This window comes from Schistocerca gregaria, chromosome 7 (assembly GCF_023897955.1).
Source record: "Schistocerca gregaria isolate iqSchGreg1 chromosome 7, iqSchGreg1.2, whole genome shotgun sequence".
Lineage (NCBI taxonomy): Eukaryota > Metazoa > Arthropoda > Insecta > Orthoptera > Acrididae > Schistocerca > Schistocerca gregaria.
In genome coordinates, this window is record NC_064926.1 from 348,581,633 (window position 1) to 348,605,848 (window position 24,216).

Below are 24,216 nucleotides of genomic sequence, written 5' to 3' on the forward strand. Positions count from 1 at the left end.
TGCTCCGCCACTCCAACCGGGTAGTACACTAAGTGTGGCTCAATTTTGGATAAATGTCATCTGATTTCAAATTTGTTCAATGATATTTCTGAAATTTCTGAATGTTCTTTTTTTTGTAAATATGTATGCACTGTGTGCAACTGTGTTTACTGTAAAAATTGGCTTCTGACATGGCTACAAAAATCATGGAAGGAAATGCTGGTTGCAGGATGAAAGAGATGGGGTCAGAGTGATGTGCCCTTCCTTTCTAATCTTACCCACCATATTCCTCTCTCCCATCCTATTAGTCCTAAAAGGTGGGCAGTGTGTCCCTTTTATATATCTCCTGTCAGCTCCACTACAGATTTCACCTTCTGAAGGTGACTAGTGGCTATATGTTGTCTCCCATAAGGTACCAGCACATAGCACAGAAAAGTGGGGAATCAGCTGTCTAAGTTCTCATTCTACCTTCCTCACTAAAAATTTCGGAATGTGAACATATTTGCATTCTTTTAACACAGAACATTGTAAATCATTTTACCCTTTTGCTCTTTGTAGTGAAGCCTTCATACTCACCTGCTCCCTCTAACTGTCACATATAATGTCTCTCTCCCACTGTCTCCTTTTTCTCCAATGGACACTTTCTCCTGCATATCTCTTCCACAGTCCCTTTCTCTTGTTATTTCATACTACTGCCTGCATCTCTGCCACTTTTAGTGTCTCTTTGTCTCACTGCCATAGTCTTCGTCCCATTCTTTTTCTCTCCCATTGCCACTGTATCTTTCTTTCTTGCTTACAGTGTGCTGTTTTTCTCATCAACCACCATTGTGTCCTCTCCACACACATCCTTGGGGATGGGTTGGTCAGGTTTTTTACCCTTAGACCAGGTACATGGGGCATAGAACAAGGGGGAAGGGGCAAGGGGGAAAGTGGGCAAATATTTCCATGTTAAAGTTCCCTCTCATGCCCGTGTTTGGTCTCCATTCATATCTCTCTTTTCATTTCCATTATCTCCTCTATTTTTCTCCCACTGCTACTGTCTCCATCCTTCTCTCTCCCTCTTTTACTGCCACTGTCTCTCACAAACAATCATTATCTCGTATCTAGGCTTCCACTACTGTTGTCTTCATCCATCTCTCTTTCTCTTCCACCCCCCTCCCCCCACCATCACTTGTCTCCTTTCTTTATTTTCCACTGCCACTCTCCCATCATTTTAATCTTTTAAAGAGAAATTTGTTTACCGTCTCTATGTTTCAACAGTAGCTTTTTTTTTCATCTGGTTCCCTTCTTATTCCTGTTACAACAGGGTTCACTGCTTATATAAAATGAATTCTGTAGGTCAGTAAAGTTTTGATTGTTTATTTGTATACTTCAACACATTTACATACTTTGATAAATATAAACAAAAAGTGGGTCTGCATAATATAATGTTAAAACAAAATTATCTCCCATCCAACAGAAATTTACTTTACACTACTTTTCATAAAAATGCGCAACGTTTTTAGGCTACATCTACAGCATATAACATTAATTAAACTGACAAAACATACAGTAATGCATAATGTTAATATATAATACTAATACATGTGTTCACCTAGATGTTTGAGGAAGGGGACAAATGTATGAGGAGGCTCTTAGGATATTCAAGAAGGAAGTATTACATTGATCTGGAAATTACCCAATGTTGCCACCTGGTGGCATAAGCACCTCACAAAAAATTATTTTGTTATACAAAATTATTTGTATTTGCAAATGACACACACATAATTTAATGTTGTGTTTGATTTACAAATCATAATCAGTATTATTAAATCACGTAGGCTGCGATGGGCGGGTCACGTAGCTCGAATGGATGAGTGCAGGGCAGCGTGTAGAGTATTGGTAGGGCACCTAGAAGGAAAAGATCCTGTGGGGAGACCGAGGCATAGATGGGAGAACAATGTGAAAGCTGATTTGAGAAGACTAGGTATTGAAGGTGAATGGAAGGAAATAGCCCAAGACAGGGACAATGGCAAAAATACATTGCTGCAATAATGGACTCTCGAGTCCGGTATGACCAGTAAGTAAGTAAGTTTGATTTACAAATACAAAGAATTTTGTATGGCAAAATAATTTTTTGTGAGGTGCTTATGCCACCAGGTGGCACCATTGGATAATTTCCAGTTCAGTATAATACTTCATTCTTGAATATCCTAAAGGCCTCCTCATACGTTTGTCCCCCTCCTCAAGCATCTAGGTGGTCACATGTATTAATATTTTATATTAACATTATGTATTACTGTATGTTTTTTTCAATTTCTCCAAAATGTAGCACACATTCACTATTGTAATTGACATTTTTGTGAGACCATTGTGTTGAAAAATTACCCGTAAGGGACTTCTAAAAATAAGGAACACATCTCATCCCATGCTAAGACAATAGTACAACAAAAGTGGCCCTTTGTCAGTTCTCGAAAGCTCCATGACCAAGGAGCAGAATTCTACTGTCTAGGAATTAATGATTGGGGGAACACTCCAAATGTTCTTTATATACTTGGTGACTGTTGAAAAATACTGTCATGCGTCTGTGTCACTTTGAAGTATAGTGCAGCATGCAATAAAAGTTACTCGGCCAGCTATAATATGTGTAACTTCCTTTTTGAAATCTCCTTTTTCTGTCTATTTGTAGAAAAGATCATTAAATTACAATAATGATGGAGGAGACTCAACTACTCTAGGTAAGGAATTGCACAGAACCAGACAACTGACTCTGTCAGTCTGGGACAGCTTTTAAACGTTTGTCTTTTGCCAGGTTGATTAGAAACCTTAGTTAACCCTGGATGGCAAACTGTTTGTGTGTTCTTTGTGAACTTATTAGTTAGTATTATTTTGGATTTGCAATAACTTTCAGAACTATCCACCTTTTGGACTAAGTAAATTTCATCGAGATAATACACTAAACAGATACAGAAGGACGTAGGTTGCAGTAGGTACTGGCAGATGAAGAAGCTTGCACAGAATAGAGTAGCATGGAGAGCTGCATCAAACCAGTCTCAGGACTGAAGACCACAACAACAATGCTTTGTGAACTTTAAACATGATAGTGATGTTAGATGTTTGAGAAGGACTTTAAATGCACTGCTGGGGAAAAAAATCGCAACTCCAAGAAGGGGTTATGCGGCATAAACAAAACTTGGTAGGCATCTTTCTACATCTGAAAGATGATGTCTGTTCAGATCTCTTGCCAGTCGCACGAGAGCGTAGCTAGAAGGGCTATTATGAGGATGCAAATCAGGTTTGCTTTAAATACACGCTGTAACGGTTGTGAGTATTAGTTACCTTTGAGATTGCACGTGTTCAGTTGATGTTAGTCAAGAATACATGTAAGGTGACAAAGGTGCCATTATCAACACCTCTGCTTTTGTGCCCATGATGGCTGTGTGTGGGTTAGGAGTAGGCCAATTGAGGACCTGCAGCAAATCTGTCTGTATGCCAGGCACAATGGACGTAAACCTGCGGTTATGGCCCGTGGAGCAGGTTTTGACTGCAGGAGCACTCTCATAGGTGTTCACATACCCTGACTGCAGCCTGGTGATTCAACCTGTTGTGCTGCCTTTCATGAACAGCATTTCAAAGGCTGTTTCCCAACAGGATAATGCTCGCCCATGCACCACTGTTGTAACCCAACAATCTCTACAGGGTATCGACATGCTGACTTTGCCTACTTGATCACCAGATTTGCCTCCAGTCGAGCATGTACAGGACATCTCCATTGTCACCCACAACCAGCATTAACCACACCAGTATTGTCTCACCAAATGCAACAGGCTTGGAGCTCTAGCCCACAAACTGACATCCAGCACCTGTACAGAACAATGTCTGCACGTTTGCATGCTTGTATTCAATAGCTTAGCAGTTACACTGGTTATTAACGTATCAGCATTTCACATTTGTAATGACTTATATTGCACTTAGATTAACCTGTTATTGTGCAATTTTAATCACTTAAATGCATTACTTTGACAAGTGTAAACTAAATCTTATGTCTGTTCTTGGTAGAACAACATTATAATAAATGAAAAGTACCAATTGGCTTTTGAACTACAGTATTACTTTTATTGTGTTAGCCAGTTTTCAGCTTACAAGGGCATCTTCAGACATTTACTGAGTACTGTCACCAAAGAAATGTCTGAGAATGGTCTTGTAAGCCGAAAACCGGTTAACACAATAAAAGTAATACTATAGAACAAAAGCAAACTGGTGCTTTTAATTTGTTAAATAAGTGTATTCATCAAATTTCATCATTCTGCATTAATTATTTTTTGGTGTTGCAATTGTTTTCCATATGTGTACCATGTCGTATTTCTTGCAATATCTTTATCTAATTGATGATGATGCATCCTGATATTTTGTCTGATCTCAGTGCTAAACTCTGAAATAGAGAGATGACTTCCATTTATGTTGATACAGAATTTGCTGGATATTGAAAAATTAGTAAATTGTGGATTGAATTTGTCAAATTGAATTTTGATTTATCTTCACTTTCCTGATGTAGACGAACAATCAGATTTATGATTTACATTTTATTGTATGATTTTTGACATTCTGCAAGGGTTTGCAGACATACCCAGACACACACACACAATGAGGAAATAAGCTGCTTATTTGTCCTAATCAGTGGACTGTATGAGTAACAGCAGCGGCAGTAAGTTTGCATGTTACTGCTCACCTAACAATACTGGCTCTAGTACTTACCTCTATGCCTTCTACATTTACTCCTGAATGTTACCTATAAGTACGTAGCTTTCTCCCTTTTCTTCCTAGTTCCTTTGACTATTTTCCTTTCTTCAACATTTGAAAATTGTTTGAATGGGTAACCTAGTTTTTTTAAATGATTATATTTTGACTGGGTTTCAGTAAAGGGTATTTTAATTTCTTCCTGCAGTTTGCAGTTTTCTTCTCTTCAGTAGATGGTACAGTGAGTATTTTCTGTGTCTCACCTAGCTCGATAAAGCTTTAAAAATTCACATAAGTCTTGTTAATGGTTACCGTTTGTCTTTTGCTACATAAATAAATTCATATACCGACTGTCAGTAGCTGGTGGCAGTGTTCAGAATCAATATTGTGAATAGTTTTCACTAATCAAAGCAACTGTTGCCCATCTTATAGCTGAGGATATACACTGTGTGATCAAAAGTATCCAGACACCTGGCTGAAAATGACTTAGAAGTTCGTGGTGCCCTCCATTCATAATGCTGGAATTCAGTATGGTGTTGGTGCACCCTTAATCTTGATGACAGCTTCCACTCTCACAGGCATACATTCAGTTAGGTGCTCAAATGTTTCTTGGGGAATGCCAGCCCATTCTCCACGGATTGCTGCACTGAGGAGAGGCATCGACTCAGTCAGTGAGACCTGGCACGAAGTCGGCATTCCAAAACATCCCAAAGGTGTTCTTTAGTACTCAGATCAGGACTCTGTGTAGACCAGTCCATTACAGGGATGTTATTGTCATGTGACCACTCCTCCACAGGCCGCCCATTATGAACAGATGGTCGATTGTGTTAAAAGATGCATTCGCCATCTCCGAATTGCTCTTCAGCAGTGGGAAGCAAGAATGTGCTTAAAACATCAGTGTAATCCTGTGCTGTGATAGCGCCATGCAAAACAACAAGGGCCACAAGGCCCCTCCTTGAAAAATATGACCACACCATAACACCAACGCCTCCGAATTTTACTATTGGTACTTCACACGCTGGCAGATGATGTTCACCGGGCATTCGCCATACCCACACCATGCCATCGGATCACAACATTGTATATCATGATTCATAAATCCACACAACATTTTTGCCACTGTTTAGTCGTCCAATGTTTACACTCTTTACACCAAGCGAGCTGTCGTTTGGCATTTAACGGCATGATGTGTGGCTCATGAGCAGCCGCTTGACCATGAAATCCAAGTTTTCTCACCTTCCGCGTAACTGTCATAGTACTTGCCATGGATCCTGATGAAAATTATAATTTCTGTGTGATGGTCTGGATAGATGTCTGCCCATTACACATTACGACCCTTTTCAACTGTCAGCAGTCTCTGTAAGTCAACAGATGAGGTCGGCCTGTACGCTTTTGTGCTGTATGTGTCCCTTCATGTTTCCACTTCACTGTCACATCAGAAACAGTGGACATAGGGTTGTTGAGGAGTGTACAGATGTATGACTCAACTGACACCCAATCATCTGACCACGTTCGAAGTCTGTGAGTTCCACAGAGCACCACACTCTGCTTTCACACAATGTCTAATGACTACTGAGGTCGCTGATATGAAGTACCTGGCAATAGGTGGCAGTACAATGCACCTAATATGAAAAATGTATGTTTTTGGGGATACTTTTGATCACATAGTGTACATCAGTCTTTTTTCTGTGATCTCTGCTTTATGTAGAAGCAGACTCATTGCTTTGCATTCTGTGACCATAAACTAGGATGACTATTAGACTTTTCTTGCAAAATTGAAGTAAAATCTCATCACTATAATCTGTGCCTTCCTTTCTTTGAGATAGCAGCTTATGTTTATACTCCCAGCTTAGTCTTCACATAACCACAACAAAGTCTTACTTTTCTGCTTCTTTCCCTTCTTGAAAGAACTTAAGTTAATTTTTAAACATGTCTGGGAAGTATGGCCATTCCAAGAGTGTGACAGAGTTGACTGCTCTTTGCAAACAGCTGGAAGCTGTTTCAGCCATTATCAACTGACTTCTTACAGCTGCTGCAAATTGCACCAGTGATGGAAGAGCAGGGTGGTCTTCCATCACAAAGGCACTTCGGAACTTGCCAGTTTTTTCCCCAGCTTGGTTCTCAGTGACCTCCATCAGGCAATCGGGCAGATAGCTGGTAATGTATGTAGGGATGCACCCAAATCTGGAGCTTTTTTGTGTTGTATGTGGCAAGTGACTGAAAAACTAACGTGATACATCTAACAAACAACCTTGAAGCATTGCCTCCTACTGATAATGAGACAGAATCAGTTAGGCTCGCCTCTACTGCTCATACAACTGTCTATCTTCTGTCATGGGCAGGTCATGCTCAGGGGGAAAAGATAGTGCTGATGGTAGGGGCCAGTTTCAGTGTTAGGTATGAGATGGTCCTTCTTAGGGAGGTAGTGTCGTGCAAGGGAATAAATTAAAAATGCATTTGGTGTTAGCTGTGATGAATTGTTCCCAAAATGGAAGGAGCAATTGAGAGCACAGGTTACAGGCAACTGATGGTGTTTGTCACCTAGGTTCTGAGACCATTGTCAACTCTTTTTCATAGTCTGATGGAAGTAGTGAAGACAGCTAGCTTTATTACTTGTGAGGTCTCTGCACAGTTGCTGATTTGCATTTTCATTCTGAGGACTCATGAAGGCTCTCTGGTATGTAGCCAATTGAAGTGTATTAACCAGATGCTTCTCCAGTTCTGCAATGAGATCTGCTGTAGATTACTAGATCTGTGCTACTCTGTGGAGCCTTGTAAAGCTGCCCTGGATATGTCAATTATACTTTGTATACTGAAAGTGGCGACTCAAGTTGCAGAGTATGTGTTGAATTCACATTGTTACAATAATAATTATTATTTACATGTCCCCTAGTAGGAAAATCAGCATCTTATTCTTCTGCAGCTCTACGGTCCTTTGTGGACTTTGCTTTGTCAATGATTTTTCCACCAGATGGTCCCAAATCTATGCTAGTGCATTCTAGTTCCCATATGCCATTCTCTGTAGGTCTTCTTCAACCCTATCTTTCAACATTGTTTTCTGGTGGCCATGCCCTCTTTGCCCTCTCAGATTTCCAATCACTATCGTCTTTAGTACATTTGTGTCACATGTCCACACCAGATGTGGTACCTACCACATTTGTGTAGAGTTAATTATTTTTCTTGTAGATGGCCATTTATATAAGGCTTAAAGCTATTGTTATACTGTCTTTTCTACCTTCCACCTTATATTATTCTATGTAGTAGTTTACTCTCAAAAACATCTAGAATTTTTTATCCGTTACTGTCAGTGACCAAGTTTCTGGGACACATGAGCACTGGTCTCATCAATTTTGTGTAGGTGAAGAGAAACCAGCCTCAGATATGTAGTTTATTTCAATTGCACAAATACCAAATCTAGAATGAGTGTGTTTCAAAATATTAGTTGTTATGTGCCACAGTATTCACAATAAAGTTCCAGAACTCGTGTGTCTCATAGAAAACAATTCCTTGTACATCATACTAGAAACTGAGAGTTGTTGAAACCCAAAGTTGAAAATAGGGAAATGTTCAAGAATATGTGGAATGTATATTGGAAAGATAGATTAGACACTGAAGGATGAGGAGTGTTTAAAATCACAAACAGAAACATTAGATCTAGTGAGGTATAAAGTGAATCCAGCTGTGAACTAAAATGGAAAGCAGTTAGGGGTCAGTGCTCAGAGATTAATAATCAGATTTTTTTACTGATCTGCAGATTCTGACACATCACAGTAGTTTAAAGATAGGCTAAACTGGATGGCACAAAAATATGCTGGGTGCATAGTCGTACTAGGTGATGACATTAACCTGTCAGTAATGACAGAGAAAAAACACACACGTCATCAGCAGTAAAGGCATTCTTGCAAAGTAATAATGATAACATTATCTGACAACTACCTTGAACAACTAGTCTGACAAACCACTTACAAAATAACATTTTAAGCCACTTAGTTACAAACAGAAGCAGTCTTTTCAAAAAATCACCAATGAGAAAGGGATTAGCAGTCATGGTGCTATTACAGGAACAATTGTCATAAAAGACAAAAGGTCATCAGAATGTTAGGAGAGTATTTATCTTTGGTCAGATTGAAGAATTAGTATAATTTTTTTCTTCTTCTTCTTTCATTTCACCCTCTTTGGCAAATGCTGGATCAATTATTTCTTTGCGCGTTGTTCTTTGCTTAGGGCCCAGTATTTCTTCATTCTTTCTCATCTTCTTTTCCTCTCTTCTTCCAAGATGAAGGGTTTGGACTTTTGTGTAGATTTGTCTTGAAGCCTTATGTTTTCATCTTTAGTAATTGATTTAGCTGTTTGATCAATAATTGAATTTTCTGAAATCTTTAATTTTACTAGGTCTTTCTCAGTTCCTTTAAAACACTCAGGTTTTGTTTTGCAGTTACGGAAAAAATCAAAGATTTGTTTAGTTAATCTGTTGGAATTCATCCTGAGAAGATGACCATAAAAATTTATCCTCTTTTTTCGCATTGTATCTGAAAGTTTTTCAATTTTCTTGTAGAGAGTTTCATTATTGTTGTGTATAATCTTATTGTTTTGAAATTTTGGTCCTATGATTTTTCTTAAAAGTTTTCTTTCCTTTAGCTCAAGTTTCTCCATTTGGCCTTTGAAATTCATGTTTAGTGTTTTGCTGCATACAGTGCTTCTGGCTTAATCACTGTCTTGTAATGTGTAATTTTGGACCACCATGAAAGGGATTTCTTGTTGCATGTATTTTTTGTTATTTGGAAGGCCAATTCAACTTTATTTTTTCTGGATTCCATTGCTTTGCTTTCCCCAGCATTCCAACTAATCCATTCTCCGGCATATTTGAATCCTTGTACTGTTACAATCTTTTGTTTTTTAACTTTGAGGTATTTATATGAGTTGCTTGTTTATTTTGTTCAAGGATTTGCTCCCATGCTTCTTCCATTGTTTCAGCAAACAGGGCCATATCATCTGCAAAAGCAATGCAATTTACTTTAAGGTTCTTCTTTTTGCAACCCAGTCTTATACCACTCTTAATATTTGTGTTCCATTCTTTGACTACTTTCTCAAGTGCACAATTGAACAGCAACCGTGAAAGGCCATCCCCCTGTCGCACACCCATTTTTATTTCAAATGGTTCCAATAATTCGCCCATAAATTTAGCTTTCGAAAATGTATTTGTTAAGATCACTTTTATGATATTAGTTGTTTTCTTATCCAAACCCATTTCTTCCAGGACTGCTAATAGAGATTCTCTATCAATTCAATCATATGCTTTTTTGAAATCAGTGGTTAGTATTTGTTCCGAACATGATTAGATTAGATTAGATTAATACTTGTTCCATAGAACGTGAATACGGCACTTTGTAATGATGTGGAACGTGTCAGGTTAACGAAAGATGTCTGTACAAGATATTACATTACACAAAATATTTCATGACACTAATGTTTAAGTTAGTTTTTTTTACCCCTCCCTTAATTTATATCTAAAAATTCAGCCAATGAGTAGAAGGAGTTGTCATCTAGAAATTCTTTTAATTTATTTTTAAATGTTGGTTGACTATCTGTCAGGCTTTTGATGCTGTTTGGTAGGTGACCAAAGACTTTTGTAGTAGCATAATTTACCCCTTTCTGTGCCAAAGTCAGATTTAACCCTGCATAGTGAAGATCATCCTTTCTCCTGGTGTTGTAGCTATGCACACTGCTATTACTTTTTGAACTAGGTTGGATTATTAACAACAAATTTCATAAGTGAATATATATACTGTGAGGATCCCTAGATACTTAAATAGATGTCTGCAGGATGACCGTGGGTGGGCTTCAGCAATTATTCTGATTACACGTTTTTGAACAATGAATATTTTTCTACTCAATGGTGCATTACCCCGGAATATGGTACCATATGAAAGCTGTGAATGAAAGTAGGCATAGTAAGCTAATTTACTGAGATTCTTATCACCAAAATTTGCAATAACCCTAATAGCATACGTAGTTGAACTCAGACGTTTCAGCAGACCATCAATGTGTTGCTTCCAGTTTAACCTCTCATCAACGGACACACCTAAAAATTTTGAAAATTCTACCTTAGCTACAGACTTCTGTTCAAAGTCTATATTTATTACTGGAGTTGTGCCATTTACTGTATGGAACTGTATATACTATGTTTTATCAAAATTTAAAGAGAGTCTGTTTGCTGTGAACCACTTAATAATTTTGTGAAAAACATCATTTACAATTACATCACTTACTTCTTGGTTTTTGGATGTTATTACTATACTTGTATCATCAGCAAAAAGAACTAACTTTGCATCTTCATCAATATGGAATGGTAAGTCATTAACGTATATAAAGAACAGTAAAGTACCTAAGACCGAACCCTGTGGGACCCCGTAATTGATAGCCCTCCAGTTTGAGGAATCAGCTGTTGTTTTAACATTACATGAACCACTTATTTCAACTTTCTGCATTCTTCCAGTTAAGTATGAATTAAACCATTTGTGCACTGCCCCCCTCAAACCATAATGATTTAGCTTATCTAAAAGAATTCCATGATTTACACAATCAAAGGCCTTTGAGAAAGGTTATTCAGAGCATTTAATATTTGATCAGTGAAAGCGTATATAGCATTTTCTGTTGAAAAGCCTTTCTGAAGACCAAACTGACATTTTGTTAGTACTTTATTTTTAAAAATATGGGAGGCTACTCTTGAATACATTACTTTCTCAAAAATGTTTGATAGACCTGTCAGAAGAGAGATTGGGCGATAGTTGTTGACATCCGACGTATCCCCCTTTTTATGCAATTGTTTTACAATGTCATATTTCAGTCTATCAGGGAAAACACCCTGTTCCAAGGAGCTATTACATACATGGCTGAGAATCCTATGATCTACCCTTTTGTAAAACCTCCCTGTATTCCTCGATTTGTGGGTCCAATTGCAGCTCTGCCCTATTCAAGACGACTTTAGAAAGCATCTTGTATGTTATATCCATCAGCGATATTCCTCTTTAAGTGTTGGGGTCTGTTTTCAAACCTTTCTTGTGGATGGGGTGGATGAAAGCTTTTATCCAGTCTCTGGGGATCTCTTCTATCCAGATTTTATCGAAAACACACTGAAGGGATGTAATTGTACTTTTGTCAGATTTTTTCCATAGTTCGGCCACTACTTGGTTTTCTCCAGATGCTTTGTTGTTTTTAAGTTCTGAAATGCGTTCACAATTCAAGAGTTTCTCAAAGTAGCATTCTAGTATTTTGCCATTTTCCATTTTATTGTGAGCGATGGTCCCATTTACATCTCGTAATTGGAAGGTGGGTGCTTTGTTCCTTGATAACCTTTGTTTGAAAGCTCTGTAAAAGCTTCTTGTGTTGTTTTTAGTAAATTCTTCATCAATTTAGAAGAGAGTTTAGTTTTCATGTGTCTTCTTAATCCTTTTTATATTTTTATCTATCTGTAATGAAATTCCATCTGCTTTCTTCTGTTTTCTGTGATTGCCAGTTTTGCCCTGCCTGTTTTCTCGTTTCAATGAGGGCATCACATTCCAGTCACCACCAGGCATATTTTTTACTTATTATGTAAGGTGCTATCCATTCAACTGTAGTAATGAGGTTTTCTTTGATATCGGCCCAGTTTGTGTCTGAATGGTTTCTGTTCCTTTTTTGAATTAATCTGATTTTAATATCTGTTCCATGCTGTACTTCCGACCCTTAGTTTGTTTCATGCTGCGTTTCCTGTTTGGGATAGCTTTGAACTTGATTTTAGAAAGGTAGTGGTCTGAATCCAAGTTTGCACACCCGAGTACCCTAACATTCATGATTTATTTGCGAGTAATCTTCTTGCTTGCCACATGATCAAGTTGAAATTCCCGAAGGCTAGGATTTGGGGATATCCATCACTTTTCCCTTCATGGTAGTTTCTCGAAAGCTGTGGATTTAAGAATTAAATTGTGTGCTTTGCAAAGTTCTATTAGCTTCACGTCATCTCTGTTTGTTCTTTTGTATGCAGGATAGTCTCCAACTATTTTCTTTTTTCTTTACCAATCTTTACATTTAAGTCTCCAAGAAGAATGATGATGTTTTTATCTGGAATTTTCTGAATAATGTCATCTAGATGATTCCAAAAGGCCTCCACTTTTTCTTTGTTTTTATTGTTATCCTCATTTATAGAGACATGTGCAATGATAATTGTTTAGATTTTGTTCGTGCTTGTGAATGTAAAACTTGAGAGTCAACTATTGAGTTCAAGATTTGTTTGTTGACTATAAAGGCTGTGCAAGATGTGGTAAATTTTCATTACTCTCGATTCTTCTTTTCCTTTGTATACCGTAAAACCTTTGGAATTGAAGGTATCTCTATCCATGTATCTGTTTCTTGAATCGCTGTTATGAGTATGTTGTGGTTCTTTAGTGTATCTGTTAGATGTTTTAGTTTTCCAGTTTTCAACTATGAGTTTGCATTGAAAGTTGCTATGTTGAAATTTGTATGAGATTTCAAGACACTCTGACTTGTCTTTGTGCAATGTTGCAGACTCCCAAGAATGCGAATGTCTGCTGACATCCTGGAGTACGGTGGATCGTCCACCTTGGATAAAATAGTTTACATCACACATTCCGTGATTGATGAAAGTTATTTTGGGTGTGGCCCAAGTGCCACAAAAAATACAACCAAGATTGTGAGTCCTGGAGGTAGTTCTTCCACTCTCTCCACTGTTGGGAATCTGAACTTCCGCTTCCGCCTTCGAGATCATTGACCAGGTTTCACCTAGTAACCCTAGGCAGCAGCCCTAACAGGGTGCTACCATCCGGAGCCAGATGAACCCAAGTTTTTTAACAAGGTGTTACTCCTCCCCCCCTCCTCCTTCCTCATCACTTACGAAATGAGGCCCTGGACTGCGAATAGCAGTGGTTTTATTTAGGATGAACTTAGAAAATTTAGTTTGGGTCTGGCAAACACAGGACAATTGTGATTAATTTTTTTATTATGTATTCAAGCCACAGGTCACACAAATGGTATCATTAGCAGTTTGAGTTTATTACCAAGTTGTCATCATAATATATGTCTGCTTGTGTCTGTGTATGTGCGGATGGATATGTGTGTTTGTGTGTGTGTGCGAGTGTACACCTGTCCTTTTTTTCCCCTAAGGGAAGTCTTTCCGCTCCCGGGATTGGAATGACTCCTTACCCTCTCCCTTAAAACCCACATCCTTTCATTTTTCCCTCTCCTTCCCTCTTTCCTGACGAAGCAACTGCCAGTTGCTAAAGCTCGTAATTCTGTGTGTGTGTGTGTTTGTGTGTTTTGTTCATGTGCCTGTCTGCCGGCGCTTTCCCGCTTGGTAAGTCTTGGAATCTTTGTTTTTAATATATATGTGTCCCTTTCTCCCCCTAAGGTAAGTCTTTCCGCTCCCAGGACTGGAATGACTCCTTACCCTCTCCCTTAAAACCCACATCCTTTCATCTTTCCCTCTCCTTCCCTCTTTCCTGATGAAGCAACCGTGGGTTGCAAAAGCTTGAAATTTGTGTGTCCGTTTGTGTTTGTTATTGTCTCTATCAACATACCAACCCTTTCGTTTGGAAGATGCTGTAACTTACCAAACGAGAAGGTCTTGGTATGTTGATAGAGACAATAAGAAACATTCAAACACACACACAAATTTCAAGCTATCGCAACCCAAGGTTGCTTCATCAGGAAATATATATTTTTCCCACATGGAAAGTTTCCTTCTATTATATGCTGTGATCTCATGAATTGTCTGTAGTTTAGTGATGCTCATAGCTGCTCTGTTTAATAATAACAACTGCTGCTTCATAGCTTTCAGTGCCATTTCTTATATGAAGGGGTTGTCAATCATTTAAGGTAGATATCTATGTCTTCATTTATATACTACACAGTCCCGTGCACAGTGCGTGATGTAGGTTACTTGTGGTGGCAGTATAACTATCTAAATACTGTTTCTCTTGGATGAATAAAGAAGCCTTTCATCCATAGTTTCCCACTTAAGTTCCCTGAGCATCTGTTATATCTATATCAACCAGTTATTATTGTAGCAGAATGTCCCTGACTTTTTCCAATATCTACTGTCGTGCCTGCCTGATAAGTACATCAAACGCTGGAACGTTAATAGAGGAGTGTTGCTCTAGCAGCTTGAAATTTGTATCATTTCCTTTAACAATACACCAAACTTTCCCAGAACCCTTCCAACAAACGTAAGCACTTTATTCACGAAGATTAGTGAAGAAACTAGGTCACGCACCCAAAGCCAACCACTGACTATATGAATAGCCACTGCTCTACAGTTACCTTTGAGTTACAGAATGAATGGTCTACTGCATAATCATGTTAGGATATGCTGGGGAGCCTTCTAAAGTCTGCAAGATTTAAAAAGTAAAGTAAATAGCCTTATCGAGTAAATGTGTGAGAGCAATATTTATCCACTGTCATCTTTTCTCTTTATCCTGTTATTCATGTTTTACTGCTAATTGTTGTCATTAAGGAATTGTTTCAAGAAAACTGTGTTTTTTAGGTACTAATCATACATTATTTTGTCGCAGAAAGTGAAGAATCTCAGCAATATGAGCGTAAAACGAGTTTGCTGTGGCACACAGTTTACAGTATTTCTCACAGATGAAGGTAGCCTTTACACATGTGGTATGGAACGCTACATAGCTCAACCTGAATCCCATATTCGTGGCCACTGCCAACCACAACGTGTAAGTACCAAGTTTATATATCAGCACAGCATCCTTTGCATGGTATTGTCATAATAGTTCTATCTTACCAGAGGTTTTTACTACCTATCCTTTTTATAACATAATTTTTGTTTAAATCACATTTGCATTACTTTGTATATATGCTGCATTTTGCTTTCGTTGTAGCTATTGACCCGCTGTACATTTCTCTCCCACTGTTTTCTCCACTCACCCATATCACCCTTATGACTTTTTTTCTGCAGCCCAGAATTCATTATAAGATTTCAGTGTTATGTTAGCCTTATTTTGGCCTCCCACTCCAGTATGTAGATGCAGTTTATCTATATGGGTGCTGTTCATAGTTATGATGTGTTGTGAAAAAATGTATATTAATGAACATATGACAATGATGTGAAATGTTGACAAAATCATGAAAAACAATTATAACAAAAGGCTGGAATGTTAATTTGTCAAAAAAAAATCTTGTAATCATATGCTCGTTACTGCTCATTCCTGTGTTTTAATCACATGTTACAGGTTTTGGCTCTCCAGAATCACTCTGTGGAAGATGTTGCAGTAGGTGCAGAGCATGTTCTTGCTTTGACATCAGATGGTGGTGTTTGGGGATGGGGTAACAATAGTGACGGGCAACTCGGTCTTGGACATTTGCTCGTAGTCCGAGAACCCCAAATCATACCATCCCTTAGTGGAAAGGGAATAAAGCAGGTAAACCATAAGACATGTATTGACAGTTTTCAAAGAAACTTTTGCGTGATATGTGTGCATCCAAGTTTAGTGTGACAAGAATGACACTTAAGCACAATTGCCAAACAAACAAATGATATGAAAAACAAAACAAAAGAAAATCTTAAGAGCTGATGAAATGATTGCTGTATCCATATTTTTTTGGAATATGAGATGGGTAACTTGACAAGGTGTGTTGGACTTAATATGAATCCAAAGACTGTCATAATCTCAACTGGTTCCAATGTGTTTATGAGGTGTTCACTTTTTGGCACCATGATTAACCTTGTCTGTGAAATTTATGAGACCAAAATAAATTTTCATATAAAAATGTCTTTGAGACCTTTGTTGAGCATGGTTTCATTACCATAAATGTGCATCTCAGTAATGACCCACTCCACACTTGATCGCATGTTAATCCCATCACAAAAAATACTTACACTTTTACCGTATGTCTTTTCCTGGTGAAATGCTATCTGCGTTATGGTCTTGAAAATGTATTTCTTATGGAGTAAATTATGTACATCTGCTCACCAAGTGACAGTAGAACACACACATAAAAGAAGGATGTAATCAGGCAAGCTTTTGGAGCCCGCAGTTCCTTCTTCAGGCAGAAGGGTTGAAGGGGAAGGAATAGAGGTGAAGGAAAATGTCTGGAAAGGTGTAGGAAAAGGGGTAGATTTCGGGAAGGTCACCCAGAACCACAGATCAAGGGATACTTACTGCTAGGGATGAGAAGAAAAGACTGAGTGTTTTCAAATCTCATCCAATGCATATGGTATGTCTCCCCTGACCTGTGGTTCTGAGTGACTTTCCCGAAATCTACCCCTTTTTCTGAACCTCTCCAGTGCTTTTCCTTCACCACTCTTCCTTTCCCTACAACCCTTCTCCGTGAAGAAGGAATCACTGTCTCCAAAAGCTTGCATAATTACAACATTCTTTTGTGTGTGTGTTCTGCTGCCACTTAGTACATAGATTTTTCAACTATCTAATTAAATTATTTTGTCAAAAATTGATTGTTTTCATTGTTAAATTATATGCATTGGTATACAGCCAGTCCCAAAACTGAATAATACATTAAAACCACCAAGGGAATATTATTTCCTTTACACAGTAGTATACAGTAGTTGAATACTTGAACCAATATCTTCACTGGGTTTATGATTTTCTTAAATCATGTTATACTAGGCTAGTGCTATCACTATGCCAGTTTCTCCTAATCTTTCCAGGTGTTATCTACTTCTTTTTCACTCTCACTAACTCTAAGAGACTCTTCCTACATCCCCTCCTCACTTGTAGACACTATCAATTGTTTTCAGTTTCTCTTGTTGTCAATATTTCATTTTATTTTTATCCTTTCTCTCCACTAATAGTTTCTTCTTTACTTTTCTTTTATTCTCTCTTCATGGGTCTCATTTGCTCTTCTTTTTCTCTAGTATCCCTTTTCACTCGTCAGCTGACTGCCCTCTCTTGTCACTTCAAATATTTCCAGATTTTCAGACCTATGTTGCTGCTGGTTCATTGTTGACTTTCATTGCTGTGATTACCTTGACTTTGAGGTTTGTGTAACTTTACTAGCTAATCATTGCAAAGTTGCGTTTCCTCCAAGAATTTTATTTCTTTTTGCCTCAGTCCTGCAAACACCAAGCTTTTGACCACTTCTAATTTTTTCTTCATTTGATGGAGTTGCCAATTAGCTGTCACCGAGTTGTCCTTGAGTGTACTGGCTGTTCTTGGGCGCTGTTTCCATATTCAGTAAAACATTTGTGATACGTTTTTGGTGTACAAATGTACAAAATTAGTACCTTAAAAGAGTACTGAAAGCATCAAATTTACTAAAATCTGTGTTACAGTTCCATTACAGTTATCATATTATTGTTCCATATTTCATCCTTTTGCTGTTAATTACTGTCTTAATGTTTGACTCCCTTAGTAAATAATAAAATTTGAATTTTGCAACAAATATTACAACCTACATATAAGATATTACTTTGATAGATTGCTTTTTCCAAGTGTTATGACACTGCATTGCAGTATTACTGGCCCATATTTTTGTTCTTTCTCTTCTTCCAGATTTCAACTGGACGTGCGCATAGTGCAGCTTGGACATCTCCTCCTGTGCCAAGGAGGACACCAGGCACAACTATTCCGCTACAGTTTGGGTTACCAGCTCTAGTACCAGCACAATATGGTCATCTTCAGGGTATATCAATAAAGGCACTGCAGAGCCGACTAAAGCTTTTGTATCGCTTTTCAGACATGTTGTATTCTTGCTGGCGACTGTTGCCTCTGTGCCCTCAGGTACTCTTGAGTTCATCAATTGTATTTACATAAATTTATTGAACGTAAACTAAATGTTCTTGTCTCAACTGAAATAAAATAAGGTAAATGAAATATTTCTTGGAAACAGATAACATTCATCTTCTGTACTTATAACATATGTTGCTCTTATAGTGTCTGTTTAAAATATCAGGGGATTAACCTTATCAGAAGACATTCACCTGAGAGAAGTGTAAAAATACTGGGAGACAGAACAAATAGCCAATACTTTACTTCAGAAATGAAGTTGCAGAACTACCAATACACATCTCTAAAATTAAAAATTAGAAAAGTCTAAAACATCTTTCAGAACTTTTGCTTTCTCAGGATTGAAAGAGTGGCAGGTTTTGAAAGGTTAGAAAGGACAGTGGTTGTATGGACAAGGTTCTGGGGTATGAGTGATCTGCTCCACCTTTCCATACAGCTCTGATGAAGGATCTAATAATTCTAAAAGCTAGGTTTAAATATCTCGGATGGCATTTTTGGTATCTGACCTGTTGGAGGTAAGTTGTGACCAGAAAATTAACTTCATACATTATGTGATCAAAAGAATCTGAACACCTGTTAAAGTGCGTATTAATAGGGGGTGCATATTAATAGAGGGTGTTTTAACCCTTCACTTTTTTGATGGCTTGAACTCTGCTGGTGACATTTTCAGTAAGGCATCTGAATGCCTTTGGAGAAAGGCAGCCCATGCTCCTTCAAGAACGGAAACCAGAGGTGATGGTGATGTAGGCCACTGAAGCCTGGAGGAAAGTCATTGTCCTGACTCATCCTAAAAGTGTTTCATTGAGTACAGGCTATGACATTGAGCAAGGCAGTCAATTTCAGGAATGTTATTGCCTCACAGGTGCTACTTTATCACAAAGTACATTGTTTTGCTGCTATAGTATCCTCTCTGAACTGTTCCTTTACCATGTGCAGCAGACATAAGTGCATTTAACGTTTTCTTAAGTGCAATGAAGGGACCACAGAAACGCAATGAAAGGCCCACACCCTAACCATGATGAAAGCCCCATATTCGAGCACCACCTCATCTGTGATTCACTGTTGGCGCTGTACGTGATGACAGGTAATGTTCTCCAGGCATTCATCAACCAAACCCTTCCACTGGGTTACCACAGGGTATAGTGAGTCATCACTCATTTCCATTCATCCACTGTCCAGTGGTGTCGTTCTTTACACCATGTAAAACATCACGTAGCATTGACTACAAAACTGTATGACTGCTCTACTACTGAACCCCATTCTTTTCAACAGCCTACACACAGTAAATGTGTTAGCTGGATTGCTGGTTGCACTTTTAAGCTGATGATTGATTTATTTCACTGATTCATGCAATTTTTTTACAACAAGCCTCCGCAATACTCAGCCATCCCTGTCCATCAGTACATGGGGTCTGCTTAGTCTTGGTATAGTTGTGGCTGTCGTTTGTATTTCCACTTCATGATCACATCACTGACAGAAGTGCAGCTTTAGAGGAGTTTAAATATCCCAGATCTGTTTGTTATATCAGGTGATGTCCAATGACACGTCTGAATTCAAAGTCACTGAACTCTCCTGACTGACCCACTCTGCTGTTACTGCTTTTCTACTGACAACACAAAACTCCCGTTCTCCTTTTATATTGGTGTTATACTAGGTGCCCCCAGGCCCTATCCAAAGTAATAGTTTTAAATTATCATTATTTAAAATTTTCAGAGAGTTGCCTGTTTTGGCTGTCACCTTTGGGCTGATGTAACAACAATTGACTGAATAGACCCAAGTCGTCGTCAGCAAAGCCACCTTTCCAATAAAATCATGTCACAAGATCATGTGAATAGTGAGACTAGAGGCTCTTGGAGCCAAGACTGTAAAAAACTCTCTCTCCTGTCCTGAGCCACTGCTTAGAGCAGTCACTATATGGCCCTAGTTTCTTCGTCTTTGTGTTTTTCTTGTCCTTTGAGAGGGTCTGGGGTACTGGACTTTTCCTCTCTTGTCCTCCTGACAGTCCTCGCCATGTAGTCCCCTTGAGCAAAGAAACCAATATGGTTTCTTTTTCTAAACCTGGGCACCTTATTTTAAATGCATCCCACCTCACTTTCCAATCCTGACTACACCTACAACAGTGTGTACAGTGTGTCCACCTCGAGTGACATTTTCCATCAAGTATTGTGTGTTACATGTACTACTTACATAAACTAGTATTAGTCCACACATTTTTTTATACTCAAAACTTATCTACAGTTATAATAGCATGTCAGCAAAGGGCAAAATGTCTTTTTTGACTTTCATCAAGCATGTAGATGTAGAAAAAGGGATGTTTTGATAGAAGAGCAGATCACACATAATAGTTACTACAATAACAATATATGTGAATTTTTCTAGATCTACATTTATAGTCCTCAAGCCACCCAACGGTGTGTGGCGGAGGGCACTATACATGCCACTGTCATTACCTCCCTTTTCTGTTCAAGTCATGTATGGTTCGTGGGAAGAATGACTGTCTGAAAGCCTCCGTGTGTGCTTGAATCTCTCTAATTTTACATTCGTAATCTCCTCGGGAGGTATAAGTAGGGGGAAGCAATATATTAGATACCTCATCCAGAAACGCACCCTCTCGAAACCTGGTGAGCAAGCTACACCGCGATGCAGAGCGCCTCTCTTGCAGAGTCTGGCACTTGAGTTTGCTAAACATCTCTGTAACGCTATCACGGTTACCAAATAACTCTGTGACGAAACGCCCCGTTTTTCTTTGTATCTTCTCTATCTCCTTCGTCAACCCGATGTGGTACGGATCCCACACTGATGAGCAATACTCAAGTATAGGTCGAACAAGTGTTTTGTAAGCCACCTCCTTTGTTGATGGACTACATTTTCTAAGGACTCTCCCAATGAATCTCAACCTGGTACTCGCCTTACCAACAATTAATTTTATATGATCATTCCACTTCAAATCGTTCCGTACGCATACTCCCAGATATTTTACAGAAGTAACTGCTACCAGTGTTTGTTCCACTATTATATAATCATACAATAAAGGATCCTTCTTTCTATGTATTCGCAATACATTACATTTGTCTACGTTAAGGGTCAGTTGCCAATCCCTGCACCAATTGCCTATCTGCTGCAGATCTTCCTGCATTTCGCTACAATTTTCTAATGCTGCAACTTCTCTGTATACTACAGCATCATCTGCGAATAGTCGCATGGAACTTCCGACACTATCTACTAGGTCATTTATATATATTGTGAAAAGCAATGGTCCCATAACACTCCCCTGTGGCACGCCAGAGGTTACTTTAACGTCTGTAGACGTCTCTCCATTGATAACAACATGCTGTGTTCTGTTTGCTAAAAACTCTTCAATCCAGCCACACACTGGTCTGATATTCTGTAGGCTCTTACTTTGTTTATCAGGCGACAGTGCGGAACTATATCGAACACCTTCCGGTAGTCAAGGAAAATAGCATCTACCTGGGAGCCTGTATCTAATATTTTCTGGGTCTCATGAACAAATAAAGCGAGTTGGGTCTCACACGATCGCTGTTTCTGGAATCCATGTTGATTATTCCTACAGAGTAGATTCTGGGTTTCCAAAAAGGACATGATACTCGAGCAAAAAACATGTTCTAAAATTCTACAACAGATCGACCTCAGAGATATAGGTCTATAGTTTTGCGCATCTGCTCAACGACCCTTCTTGAAGACTGGGACTACCTGTGCTCTTTTCCAATCATTTGAAACCTTCTGTTCCTCTAGAGACTTGCGGTACATGGCTGTTAGAAGGGGGGCAAGTTCTTTCATGTACTCTGTGTAGAATCAAATTGGTATCCCGTCAGGTCCAGTGGACTTTCCTCTGTTGAGTGATTCCAGTTGCTATTCTATTCCTTGGACACTTATTTCGATGTCAGCCATTCTTTCGTTTGTGCGAGGATTTGGAGAAGGATCATGTTATTTAATTGATCATGTTATGTATTCACAGTATTTACTATGATGTGGAACAAATCAACAAGTTTGTGAAGATAATTCATTTTTTCAGTGAATGTATGACTGCATACCGACAAGTTATTTAAGGGATATGGTTTTAAAATTTTAGGTTATACTTAATTTAGGTGTATAACAATGAAAATAATTTTTGACAATATAATTTAATTGTATAGATAAAAAATCTGCTCAGCAACTGGTGGCAGGAGAACATACATATAAAAAAAGGTTTTACATATGCAAGCTTTTGGAGTCGGTGCTTCCTTCTTCAGGCAGAAGGACTGAAAAGGAAGGAACAGGACTGAAGGCAAAGGACTGAAGAGATTTAGGAAAAGGGGTAGAGTTCAGAAAAGTCATCCAGAATCCTAGGTCACAGGAGGCATACCAGACGATATGAGAAGTCTTTCCTTTCCATCCTGTGTGCTAAGTCTCCCCTGACTTCGGCTTCTGGGTGACTTTTCCAAACTCACCCCTTTTCCTAAACCTCTCCAGTGTGTTTTTCTTCACCCCTTCACCAAGAGAGAGATGTGTAGTGCCTCGAAAAGTGACCCAGAATGCCACGCCAGGGAAGACATATCAGATAGGATAAGTCTTTCCTTCTCATCCTGTTCAGCAAGTCTCACTTGACCTGGGGTTCTGGGTGACTTATCTGAACTCTACCCATTTTCTGAAATCTCTCCAGTCCTTTTCCTTCTCCCCTCTTCCTTCTGCTTCAGCCCTTCTTCCAGAAGAAGGAGCCACTGACTCCAAAAGCTTGCATACATAAAACTTTTTTTTACATATATGTGTTCTACTGTCACCAATGGGTGAGTAGACTTTTTATCTATCCATGTACATTAATTTATATCTAAAGCGAGTAGTTTAATTTTATCAATAGGGAGAACTTACTGTCCTTGTAACAGTTACTTCTCTAACACACTTCTTATACCACACATTGTAATGCTCCACCACATTACCACAGCAGACAGCTAGAGAAGCCAAAACAAAATGGCACAGAACTTATATTTTTCAGTTAATGAAAAGGGGTATTCGAGATTCAAATGACCAAATATTGAGACCTGGTATTTTCTACAACTTGTCAAAAGCATTTGATGGTGCAGGTCATCATATACTTCTAGAGAAGCTCAGATATTACCATATAAAATATCTTGCTGGTAAGTAGTTTTCATGCTAACTAAAAGGATGCAGAATGCTGCATTAAGAAACTCAGGGAGTGTACACAGTGGGACAGCATCATCAGAGTTGGAAATAATCACTTCAGTTGTACCACAAGGGTTTTCAGTGTGCCCTTTCTTGTTCTTGTTATATATAAATCACCTTTGACCAAATATTTTAGAAGCAGAAATATTTCTATGTGCTGACACCGCAAGAGTTATAATCAAGCCTAATAGAATAACTTCAGTAATTGAAAGTGTAGATAATATTTTCTTGAAAATTAATGACTGATTCTCTGCAAGTGGACTGGCACAGACTTTTTTTTAAAGGTACATGTTTAGAAATAAGCTTGAGGGTAAATCAATACATGAAATATTCTAAATTTCAAGTGTTTGTACTGATGATAACTGGGGAAGCTTGTTGCCATTGTTTTTGCTGATAGAGTGCACTGTAATTGTAATGGAAATATCACAGTTATGATCCATGGAACAAGCAAATAACTAACAATGATAAAATTGAGTATAATACAGTAATTTGTTTTTGGCCAATTCAGATGACTTAAGATTATGTTGAACATGTTGTACAGCATGACTCAAGGGATCTTAGAGCCAGCTCTATACTACATGGGTTATTT

At 38.4% G+C, this 24,216-nt stretch overlaps 1 protein-coding gene across 1 annotated transcript in view; it reads left to right on the top strand.

Moving 5' to 3' along the window:
- LOC126282514 (probable E3 ubiquitin-protein ligase HERC1) overlaps positions 1 to 24,216 on the top strand; it is a 715,173-nt gene that overhangs the window by 622,313 nt on the left and 68,644 nt on the right. Inside the window, 3 exon segments of the mRNA XM_049982172.1 lie at positions 15,261 to 15,419; positions 15,936 to 16,124; positions 18,216 to 18,443. Coding sequence (XP_049838129.1) covers positions 15,261 to 15,419; positions 15,936 to 16,124; positions 18,216 to 18,443 — 576 coding nt within the window.